At 42.5% G+C, this 12628-nt stretch overlaps 1 protein-coding gene and 1 long non-coding RNA gene across 2 annotated transcripts; one reads left to right on the top strand and one right to left on the bottom strand.

Annotated features, from left to right (window-relative positions):
• Positions 1-2792: 2792 nt before the first annotated feature.
• On the top strand, positions 2793-8570 carry LOC122526811. The gene is made up of 8 exons (XM_043650361.1): positions 2793-2899; positions 4598-4906; positions 5196-5456; positions 5832-5863; positions 5949-6385; positions 6557-7111; positions 7218-8265; positions 8386-8570. The coding sequence occupies exons 1-8, from the start codon at positions 2793-2795 to the stop codon at positions 8568-8570; spliced, it is 2934 nt and encodes a 977-aa protein (XP_043506296.1).
• Positions 8571-11959: 3389 nt separating this feature from the next.
• On the bottom strand, positions 11960-12599 carry LOC122526807. The gene is made up of 2 exons (XR_006306220.1): positions 12527-12599; positions 11960-12441 (listed from the first exon to the last, which is right to left on the bottom strand). It is a non-coding gene; the product is annotated as an uncharacterized LOC122526807 (long non-coding RNA).
• Positions 12600-12628: the final 29 nt, after the last annotated feature.

Below are 12628 nucleotides of genomic sequence, written 5' to 3'. Positions count from 1 at the left end.
GATAGGCATCTTGAATAATTCTCTCGTTTAATCGTCGAAAGTCTATGACGATTCTCCATTTCTGTTTTCCGGTGGCATCTATCTTCTTTGGCACTACCCATAATGGGGCATTGTATGGCGAGTCTGAATGTTGAATAATCTTTTTATTGAGCATTTCACTTATTTGTTTTTTGATTTCACGCTTGTGGACTTCTGGCGGCCTGTAGCTTTTTACATTGATCGGACTATTATTCGTCAGCTCTATGCGATCTTCTGTTAATCTTGTCTGTGGGAGTTCTTCTCCTGGTAGATGGAATACATCTGAGTATGAAGATAGTATCTTCCACATACCATTTCTCAGATCTGGTTCTATGTGTTCCAGACGCGTGTTGTCCCGTAGGAATTTAATTCGTTCTGCTAAATTGGAATTGTTTCGTTGAGATTTCTCTTGCAGATTTGTGTAACTCGAAACATATCTTCGGTGATCCCTTTTTTCGGAGTTACCCTCATTGGTAACGTAGGTGAAGATTTGTCCGTTTCTTGCTTCGTGAAGCGAGAGGTCTCCAGTGACCAAATCTTCCAATAACACAGTGCCGTTTTTTATAGGTGTCGTAACACAAATTTTAACGCTTTGCCGTGCTGGAATCTTTGCATTTTCAGTATGTAATTTCATAGATTTATCATCTAATTTTAGCTTTTCTTTTGTTAGTCTCCAGTTGTACCGATCTAGGAATGGTAGTCCTACTATTCCATCTTCTACCAATGGGCATTCCTTCGTGATGATATGAAACTTGGAAGTCTTACCAAAGATGACCAAGTCCACCGCTTCTTTACAGGTGTAAATGTTGTTTCCCACCTTGAATTTTTTTGTTTCGGCGTACCGGCGATAAGTCTTGGCAGTGTCTTCCTTCATGAGGTTGATGTCGGCGCCCGTATCGACTAACATTCGTTGAATTCGCCCATCGATTCTAAACCAGATACTTCGCAATGTTGCTCCGGATCTGTGAACTCTTGGTTTTCGTCTTCCATCTCTGTTCTGTTTGCTCGGGTGGGGGTCTCCCTTGGTCCTGTATCGACCGAAAATTCTGATGCTTACGGAAGCAGTTGGCTTCGCTATGTCCGTACCGTTTGCAGTGCCTGCATTGCAAAGTCGATGTTCGTTGCACAGATTCGGATGGTCGTAGATAGGTAGGTGCACGTGGTGGGGTTGAACTTTTGTTGAGTGGGAGAATCCTTTGAGATGGGGCTTTGGTTGTGACGTCACGTCGTTGGCAATGTTGTCGCTCTCTGTTGCGGAGTTCTATGGTCAAGGTCTTCGTTCGTGCCTCGTCTATACTTCGAGACATTGCATCTTCCACTCGATTCACGTATTCTTCCCTTAGGCCGTTAATGTAGGTTCGTATTGCAGATTCCTCTTCTATTTGCAACAGGAGATTCCGTTTCGTAGGAAGTCTATGTTCTGCTTCTATAGCATAGCGTAACGTTCGTTCCATTTTGCGTTGTATCGTTGGGTGTAAGAATTTACCGATTTCGTTATTCCTTGGTGTATCTGTCGTATTTGTGTTTTGCAAATTTCCGTAGAAGCAGCTCCGGTAATATTGCGCCATAACGCACTATATAATTCTTCGAATGTTTCGATTGTTTCGAAACGAATTGCGTTCCATGCATTATCTTTAATTTCCTCTGCTATAATTAAATCTAAGAGAACACATGGGCGGGTGGTTCGTGTGCAAGCTTTCTTAATTTGTCTAATGAAGTCCTCGACTCTTATATCTCTAATTCCTCTTATCTCTCTTATCGTCCGTAGTGATTCAGATGGACTCATGAACTCTTCGTGACGACGGGATGACTCGTCGGGTGGAGTGTTGTGCAATCGTGACGTTTCGTCGAAATACTTTGTTACCAAGCCGTTCCTCGTCTGTTGTATTGTCGTCATCTTCCGATTGTTGGCGTGGAGGTCGTGGTCGTTCAGCAGGGCTCTCATCTTCTGTCACTAGCCCGAGGGTTCTCCTTCCCAGATCGTCTATCTCTTTCCGCCTTTTATGATTTTCTTTTTCCGTATATATTGCTAATTTCGCGATTGCCTCGCGGATTGTTCTCATTTCGTCCATTAGACTGGGCGAGATTGCTCCTCCAGGTGAAGTAGCACGAGACATATTCGGAGTGTCGTAAAATCCGGTTTCCGAATCGTATTCGCTTTCAGTAGACGATAGTACAGATTTTCGTGGTTCGCGATATTTTTTAAACGAATCCAAAATTACCTTGATCGAAGAGTTCCTAACTCAATGTTTCAAATGGTCCTCTGCCTGTTTGTGCTTCGCTCTCCGGTTCTTCACACAAAGATCCGTGCCGTTGATTTCCGTAGAATAATCGTAGCTAGCGGATCCTGGCAGGATCGCCAAATTGTTACGCGGAATTTGAATAGAACACTTCTTTTATATGACCCGGAATACCGTAGTATTCCAGCGTAACTTTTATTTATACAATAATACAATAAATTAAACACTTACGTTTAGTTGGCGGAATGGAACTGACTTGAGGAGTTTGGGGATGACCCTTTTATACCTGTTTTATCGGAGTTTTGGGCAAGGGTGGGATATTGTTATCGTTGTTTTGTTGGTGGATGAGTCATTGTTACAGTCAATATGTGATTCATGGTGACTCATCGTTACACTAGGAACCAAGGCGCCTCGGCCAGCTCCCGAAAGTCGCGTTCCATTCTAAAAAGATCACGCAGTACTCAAGACCAGAAGCGTCATATCTCACTCCAACATCTGGCAAGGGATTGTATGGACGGCTGGAAGACTATAACCATGCCAATTTTCCCGAATTCTCTATCATCCCTTCCAACTGTACTCTCTCCTACATGGAAGGAGAGATTGAGATATGGAAGGGGCCCTAGAAGACACCCTGGTCAGAGGTATGCGGGGAGGTTGGCGGCCTATATAAGTATTCAGCAATCACACTATTCATGCTTTCATTTTCATTTTCGCCAAATCAGTCCAAATATCGCCTTGTCCGCGTTAATCACAAGGAGAGCTAGCGTGCTCTCTCCCGACACATCACACATACAGTTTATAACCACTTTGTATTACTCGTGAAATATAAGTATTTATTCCACATAATGTCTTCATTCATTAAAACATCTCTCCGGAGGCTGTAAAAGGCACGACGAGAGAGCGACTAGCGAAGCGGGTAGCAACTACCGTTCACCGTCGAGCTTGTCGTAACATTTTGGTCCTTCGAACCCGGATTCAAGTGCATATAAACTTGATCCACACCAGCATCCAACGAAGTGACGACCCAGCAGCCTGTGTCCCCCTCATTCGAAGTGAAGTGAAATCAGTGTCGTGAATACAGTTCATAGGCATCGTGCGTCAACAACGCAGTACACTTCCAAGGTTACGTAACGGAGCAGTGGAGCCACTACACCTGTGCCGTACGCCCACAACGAGAGGTCACTTCAATCGGTAACGTACATCACAGTTGTTTGGTTAACGTCGCCCGAGTCTCTAACCCGCTAACAACACATCCCAACATAAGATGGTCCCATCACTATAGGATAAAATCAAAACGTTAAAACTGAGACGCGAAGACTTTAGACTCTTGCTACAAGATTTTGATAAGGTGCTAGAAACGCAAAAATTAGAACCTCGGGCGGTCACTCTTAAACGGAGACTTGCGGCGTTGGAGGCCGAGTACAATACGTTCTAAAAAATACAAGTCGACCTCGATTCCGCGGACGAGGACGGGGGGTTTTTCCGCGAGCGTATGGAAATCAGATCGCGTTATATGGCATACTGCGATCGCGCATATGAGCTACTGGAAACAACGAATATCACAGTTGCCACCGAGGCAACCGCGAGTTCAAATCCCACCAGAACGGACCTCTCGTCACAGTCCACGCCGAAACCTTGAGGTTGGATAATATTACACTACCTAGTATACAATTACCTCGATTCAGTGGGCGCTACGAGGATTGGCCAGGATTCGCGGACCAATTCCGAACAACCATCCATGACAGTTCGCGTTTGAGCGATGGGCAAAACTAACCTATTTGCGCTCATGTTTGCAAGGGGAACCCGCGAGAAGTATCGAATCATTCGCGAACTCCTCGGCAAATTATAGTGGGGCGTGGGAATTACTGAATCGACTATACAACAAACCAGTTACTATTGCCGCGAATCACATTCGTTCGTTATTCAACCTACCCACAGTACCTAGAGGGAATCATCGGGAGCTGTGTAACTTCTTTACGCAATTCGAAGCACATTACCGCGCGTTACGCCCGCTTGAACAATCATCCGCCGACACTTTACTTATACATCTGGGCTTCTCTCGATTGGATAACGAAATCAATATAAAATGGAAAGAACACCTAGGCAACACGCAATTTCCGGAGATACAGGGGTTTTTTGATTTTCTCCACGATCGCTGCCATCATTTAGAGCCAGCTACATCCGCAGGGAGACCCTCGCGTACCGAACAATCGTTCACCCCGCGAGACGCAAAACCCTATACCGCGAAGAGATACCCGGCATCATCGCGTATACGCGACTCAGGTTAGCACCCAATGCTACCTGTGCAACCAGAATCACCCCATTCAAACATGTGATAGGTTCGTAAGAGCTACCGTAGCGGAGCGAATTAGATTAGTAAAGGCTCAAAAGGGGTGTCTAAACTGTCTACGCAAGGGACACCCGATCTCCGAGTGCAGGTCGGGCGCGTGCCGAGTGTGCCAACAAAGGCACAACACAATGCTGCATCCTGACACGACGACAAGTGGGGACGGGTCTCCGCAGGTCCATATGACCTGCCTGAAAACAGCGTTCGAACCCCGAGTGTTGCTTGCTACGGACCGATTCGGACATCCTATCCCATGCGTGCTGCTTGATTCCTGCTCCCAAGCAAACTTTATCACAACCAAGTTTGCAAACCGATTACAGCTATCAATCCAGTCCATCCACCTATCCATCACTGGCATGAACAATGACTTCATATATAACTCGACGTACGACGGCACAAATGCGATCACGTACCTCCGGGTTTACCCAACCCTTAGACTTCTTAATCGCGGACTTCATCTCGGACATCACCCTTTCCTAGCAATTACAAAGGGAAAAATTGCATATTCCCAACCATATAAAGCTAGCGGATCCAGGCTTCCACTCCCCATCGAGTATTGATGGTCTCTTGGGAGCACAGGTATTTTGAAGGTTACTGTGCATCGGTCAGATACCGCTGCATACCTCGCTAATATTGCAAAAGACATTGTTGGGATGGGTCGTGACCGGAGAACGAGCCGCGCTCACTACGGTACTGGAGATCAGGTGTTATGTGACGAGTGAAGTCCACGAACAGTTGACCAGATTCTGGGAAGTTGAGGAAGGTCCACGGACCCATTCACTCTCGGAGGAGGAAAGACTGTGCGAGACTCACTATACGCAACATACGCGACGGGATCCTCAAGGGGGGCGGTACGTGGTTCGATTATCCTTCTAAAGCCGGTCAGTTAGGGGACTCTTACGCATTGGCGCTAGGACGGTTTAAGTCATTAGAACGGGCGTTAGCTCGCGACCCCATACAACGCGATCAGTATCGGGCATTCATGAAGGATGAAACGTTTGGGCACATGATCAATCGGGACACAACAACCGAGGGCTACTACCTGCCGCACCATGCTGTGCGGAAGGAAGACAGCCTGACAACAAAGCTACGGGTAGTTTTCGACGCATCGGCCAGGACCACGACCGGGATTTTCCTCAATGACACCTTAATGACCGGACCGACCATACAAGACGATCTATTTACAATACTTACGAGATTCCGAAAACACAAATTCGTAATTACAGCGGACATCACCAAGATGTACCGATAAATACAAGTCGACCCGGCCGACAAACACTACCAAAAAATACTCTGGCGAAATGAACCGACTAAACTTCTACTGACTTACCAATTGAATACAGTGACGTACGGGACAGCGTCCGCACCTTACCTCGCGACCAGGACATTACACCAACTCGCATCAGATGAGCAGGAAGCGTACAGTAGAGCCGCAGCTACGTTCAAATCAGACTTTTACATGGATGATTTAATTACGGGCGCGGATACGTACGAAGACGCACTAACACTCAGACACGAGCTTACGCAACTCGCGAACAAGGGAGGTTTCGAGCTACGCCAATGGGCATCAAATCACCCGGGGTTAGTACCTGCGTCGCTATCGAACGACAACACTCCAGCAATGACTATCGCGACTGACCAAACAAAAAAGACACTCGGCCTATCGTGCGACAGTCTGCGCTACGACATTAGGAAATTCCCAAATCGGCAAAGAGTGAGCAAACGCATCATGTTGTCGAGCATCGCGCAATTATTTAACCCATTAGGACTACTCGGGCCGGTAATAGTTAAAGCCAAGCTTTTTTTGCAAGCCTAGTGGAAATTGGAAATCGGTTGGGACGAGGCAATCCCTTTGCAATTACACCAAGTGTGGATTCAGTTTGAATCTCAAGTAGCGCAATTACAATAAATAACTATCCCTCGGCGAATAGTCCGAGATCACGCGATACAGGTGCACGGCTTCTGCGACGCCAGTGAGAAGGCTTACGGTGCCTGCGTATACCTGAAATCAACTGATCAGGTCGGCCGCACTTCAGTACATCTTATTTGCTCGAAATCCCGGGTAGCCCCCCTCAAGTCGCAGACCCTGCTGCGACTCGAGCTCTGCGCGGCCGTCCTATTGACTAAAGTAGTAACTGACACCGTCAAGGCTCTAAAAATGCCATTAGAACCAGCAATATTATGGACCGATTCCATGATCGTTTTACACTGGATAAAAACGCCACTACACCTACTTAAAACCTTTGTATCGAATTGGGTGGCTCAAATCCAACAGAGGACCCAATTTTCACAATGGCGACACGTACCGTCACAGCACAATCCCGCTGACATCCTCTCTAGAGGCACGGATCCCACCGAGTTAGTTGACAACCGCCTTTGGTACAACGGACCGCAGTGGGTAACCGATGAGACAAACGCTGAGTCCCATGGAGATACCCGAGCAACGTACAATGACCGTCCTAAACACAACATTAGACTCATACCTGGACCTAGACCAAAGATTCTCGTCCATACAAAGACTAACACGCACGCTCGCCTATTGCTGTCGATTCTATCATAACGTTACCAAGTATCCTAGAATCCAAAGACCCTTAACCATAAATGAAATCCAGACAGCCACCATTCGAATCCTGAAATTGGTCCAAACCCATGAGTTCGCGACCGACCTGACAACCATCGCGAACCCAAAGACGGAATATAAGGGCAGATTACGGGCACTAAACCCTTTCATAGATGAAAACGGGCTCCTTCGGGTGGGGGGAAGGATCGCGCGAGCGAACGTTACATCAGACGCAAGGCAACCAATTATACTACCGGCAGGTCATCACATCACAAAACTGATTATTCGACAGCAGCATATAAATCAATTCCACGCAGGCGCCCAAGCGACCTCAAATGCCGTTCGACAGAATTATTGGCCACTCGACGGCATTCAAGGGGTAAAAAATTATATCAGAACTTGTACTACGTGCGTTAGACTCAAACCAACACTACCTGCATATCAAATGGGAAATCTTCCCACCGAGCGAGTAACGTTTGAGCGTCCATTCCTAGCCACGGGAATAGACTATTGCGGTCCGATCCTCATCAAGGAAAAGAAATGGCGCAATATCAAATCAATAAAAGCATACGTAGCTATCTTTGTGTGCCTTGCCACAAAGGCGGTAGAGCTGGTAAGCGACCTAACTACCGAGGCCTTCCTAGCAGCATTGAAACGATTTTTCACGCGACGCGGTAAGGCGAGATATCTCTTCTCGGATAATGCGAAAACCTTTGTAGGCGCGAACCGTGAACTACGAGAGGTACGCTCACAATTGGCAAGTAACACAAGTCCAGTCATTCACGACTACTTAACCCGAGAGCAGGTAACGTGGCATTTCATTCCACCACGCGCACCAAATTTCGGTGGGATTTGGGAAGCCGCGGTAAAATATATGAAAAGCCACCTTATCAAAATTATAGGAAATCAATTACTTACATTCGAAACAATGAATACATATCTCATCGAGATTGAGGCCATCTTGAATTTCCGGCCCATCACTCCTATATCCTCGGATCCAAACGACCTCACTGCATTGACTCCCAGCCATTTCCTAATCGGGGACGTACTGACCAGCACAGCTGAGAAAGACGTTACCGATGTACCGACAAACAGCTTAAGTATGTGGCAACACATAAGACGGTTGCGACAACATTTCTGGACTCGATGGCACAAGGACTACCTTAATCAACTGGTCCGGAGCAAATGACATAAGAAGAAACCAACAGAACTTCGGATAGGAGCCTTCGTTATCGTCAAGGAGGACAATCTACCAGTCTTCTGTTGGCCTCTAGGACGGATCACGACACTACATCCTGGCGACGACCAAGTTGTAAGAGTGGCGACCGTGAAGACTTCTAGCAGCGAATATAAACGTTGCGTACGACACCTAGCACCACTACCAGTCGAGTCCGATCAATCATAACTCAGCTATCAGAACGATCATCGAACAATTATTTATACTATCCATATATGTAACTAGTACTCAATACATCACTTAATCATCTACACAGGCACACCGCTACAACAAGCATGATTGACCGTAACCGGTCAATGGGGGGCGGCATGTTCTGGAGCAGAACAGAATACCCCGAGACGGTTAGTCCAGGCTGGCGCCGGGAAAACCTAGATCCTATCGAGAATTGCCAGATGCCCTGTCACCTTCTCCTCTAAGGACTTTCTCTTGCCTTCTAGGAAAAGACAGGGCATGGGAAGGCTCGGTAGGGTATAAACAAAAGCCCAGCCTAGGAACCAAGGCGTCTCGGCCGGCTCCCGAAAGTCGCGTTCCATTCTAAAAAGATCACGCAGTACTCAAGACCAGAAGCGTCATACCTCACCCCAACATCTGGCAAGGGATTGTATGGACGGCTGGAAGACTATAACCATGCCAATTTTCCCGAATTCTCTATCATCCCTTCCAACTACTCTCTCCTACATGGAAGGAGAGATTGGGATATGGAAGGGGCCCTAGAAGACACCCTGGTCAGAGGTATGGGGGGAGGTTGGCGGCCTATATAAGTATTCAGCAATCACACTGTTCATGCTTTCATTTTCATTTTCACCAAATCAGTCCAAATATCGTCTTGTCTGCGTCAATCACAAGGAGAGCTAGCGTGCCCTCTCCCGACACATCACACATACAGTTTATAACTACTTTGTATTACTCGTGAAATATAAGTATTTATTCCACATAACGTCTTCATTCATTAAAACATCTCTCCGGAGGCTGTAAAAGGCACGACGAGAGAGCGACTAGCGAAGCGGGTAGCAACTACCGTTCACCGTCGAGCTTGTCGTAACATTAACAACTATTGATTTGAATTTTTACTTGAGAACTTCCGGATGATATTTCTTTCTAGATAGTTTTTCTGGATAACACTTTCTTCTTTACAAGAGAGGTGTGCTTCTTTCTGCCATGCTTCCCCCTTAAAAATCGATCATGAGAAATATCGATTACATCCAATCGTAGGAAGTGTATTTGACCGTATAATGGCGCTGTAATCGTTAATTAATCTAACCCCAATACGCGCGTGTTTCGGACGTAACATCTCGGGATAAAAAGTAAGTAATATTTATAGAAATATTTATTTAAGACGTATAATCTTTAATATAAAATAAAATAAAAATACATTTCAATCAATTTTTTTCTAATACTTTTAAACAGATGTAAATGATCAAATATATAATAAATTTTTCGTCCCAATTCCATCAATCTATTCTGAATCGTATATTTTTTTTATATTCTTATTTTATATTTCATATTCTTATTATATTTATATTCTTTTATTGATGAAGTATCACTATATTTAATCCAATAAATTATTCTCAGAGCAGATACGGCAATATTTTTTTGATTTTCATTAGTAGCGCTGTGAAAATTTACAAAACTCATGTAAATCAATACGACAAGATGTGGCACGAAAATGCTAATAGGGTAATTAAGACTCCATGAAACGAAAAAGTAAAAATAAAAAAATATTTCGTGTTAAGTCTACTCGTCCGTGACATCTAGGCTATTCTTTTTTTTTTTAAGCGTTAATTTGGAAAATTTATTCTCAATTTAATAAATAGAATTCTTAACTTTTATTTCAGCCCTGCCTGGTAATATTTTTTTACTGTTGTAATAAAGAAGAACAGTTTTACTAATAGTAAATTGAAGGCCAATATCGGAAAGATTTTTGCTGATAGAATTGATAGCTTTTTCTAAGGAGTTTCTGGCTCTTTTCAAGAATGAGAATTTGATGTAAATAGCAACATTATCTCCGAATTGATAGACAGAAATTGTTGTTGGAAGATTTTCAGCGATTTGCGAAGTGTAAAGAATGTATAGAAGGGGACTTAAAACTCCGCCTTGCGGAATAAGCATTTGAAAGCATATCTAAATTTATCTAGTATTTGGTCTGAGACTATAAGTCTTATTTGAGTGAGAAACTCTACAAATTTTAAGGTACTAGAAGGACAACCAAGAGAGGCGAGTTTAGTCAACACGATTGAGATATTTACATTGTCGAACCCTGGATGTCTAGAAATGCAGCCAGGACTTGACGGTTCCTAAAAGCTTCATCTAGCTTAACTTTCTAAGGACGGAGTATTTAAATCCCCCTTCGCTAGTAGACGGATTTAAACTGCCAGGCGAAGTTTAATTTTACATGTTTTCATATAAATTATTGTAGTTCCTATATTTTCAAAGTTAATCAAATCAAATAAAGACTCAAGCTACTCACAACAAGAAGAGAGACCATCGATATATCGGACATTCGGTTTTCTCAGATATTATATAGGTATCGATATATCGGACGTTAGTACTTAGAAGATTAAGAATGAAATTTACGAAATTGTTACCATATGATTTACCTTTTCTAAGGCTGTACTGGTTGTCTGTAAGTTACCAATTTCAGTATTAAAGTACTTTTTTTATGAAGTGGGCAAAAGAATTCAGCTGTAAGGATAGTTATTGTTATTAAACATATTATTGGAAATGTAAGAGGAGTTTGTATTTTGTAGACAATTATTTTAAGATGTCAAAGTCAATTCCATCCATATCTGGAACTGATATTCTTGCAGTCAAGTACAATGTTGAATTTGGAAAAACTAAAACGAGAATCAAGAAAGTCAAATAGGGAAATAGGATAGATCTGATTGGAATTGGAGAGTTTATTTTATATAAGCCAGATTCCAGATCATTACATTGCAGATTTTTTGAGAAGTGGGGAAAAAGTAACTTTGACTCACTTTTTAAAGACTTTATATTGTTTATTTGTAAAGATTTTACAAATAAGCAATATGTACTTTATATCAGAATGAAAATTGATACTTTCAGTGAATTTTCTGAAACTACCTTTTTTTTGTTTTTTAAAATTTTTGTAGTAAAAGCCGAAATTTTTTTATAACTAATCAAATTCTCCAAGTTGTGCAAATGCTATCATTTCCTGAAGAAGGTTCTGTAAAGTTTTTTGAGTATTCAAAGTTCTACCAGGGAACTAGATTTTTTTTTTCCAAAAAAGTTAATAAATTTCTTTTTAGAAAGTGAATTGAATTTAATTGCGTTGGTGATGATATTAATGAAAAATTCGTATTTACTACAGAGCATTGTAATCATTAGTGAAGAAATCTATCTAATGATTCTCTAGAGTATGGAAAAATTTTGGCCAGTCAGTATAATTCGATTTAAGCTTGAATGGCTTTTTCTCATAATAGTTCTTATCTATTTTAATATTAAAACAAACAGGGAAGTAATCAGAACTTCGGGTCTCATCACACACAATAGTATCAATTTTGTTACAAATATTCAAAGTAGAGAATAAGAGATCAATATTGGATGTAAAATTTTTATATACATTAATATATGTATAAGTTATCATTGTGTAGTAAATCAGCGGTTATCAAGGCATTATGAAATCTTCTATCATTGCTATTTGCAATTCCAACTGAAATGATGAGCGTTAAAGTCACTAGAATGCAGTTGCATTTAATGTCATTATTTTGAACAATTAGATCGTGTGTGACAGTGAGGCCTGGAGCTCTATAGCAGACAAATGTATCCAGTTCTGGCTTCATATTATTTAAACAAAGACTGCATAATTCAACTGAGATGTCAGGAGATTTGATATTAGTAATTTACCTGAAAATTGAAAAATTAGAATTCTACTACCTTTTATGAATTTTTACCATTTTTATGAATTTTGACAAGCTAAAGTTGTCCTTATGAGTGAGCCTTGTTTCAATAAAATGAGGATGTCACAAGATGGACTGAATTTCCACTTAGAGTAAAGACTTCTTGAGTTCCAGAAGAAAACCTACATAATAATATAATAGTTGTAGCTATGAATAACCTTTAATCTAATTGAAATCTTTTCCTAGAAGAGAGAAATCCTCACTCACAGCATCTTGTGGATAGGAATTGTTGAGACGTTTAATAATTCTTGTGATGCAGTTTGTTATCTTAAATTCTGTAAAGAAAAGGAAACTATCTTTATTAGAGTT

The sequence above is a fragment of the Frieseomelitta varia genome, unplaced genomic scaffold (assembly GCF_011392965.1).
Source record: "Frieseomelitta varia isolate USP_RPSP 00005682 unplaced genomic scaffold, Fvar_1.2 scaffold_194, whole genome shotgun sequence".
In the NCBI taxonomy this organism is placed as follows: domain Eukaryota; kingdom Metazoa; phylum Arthropoda; class Insecta; order Hymenoptera; family Apidae; genus Frieseomelitta; species Frieseomelitta varia.
Note: the sequence above shows the minus strand (reverse complement) of the source record. Positions and strands in the feature narration are given on the sequence as shown.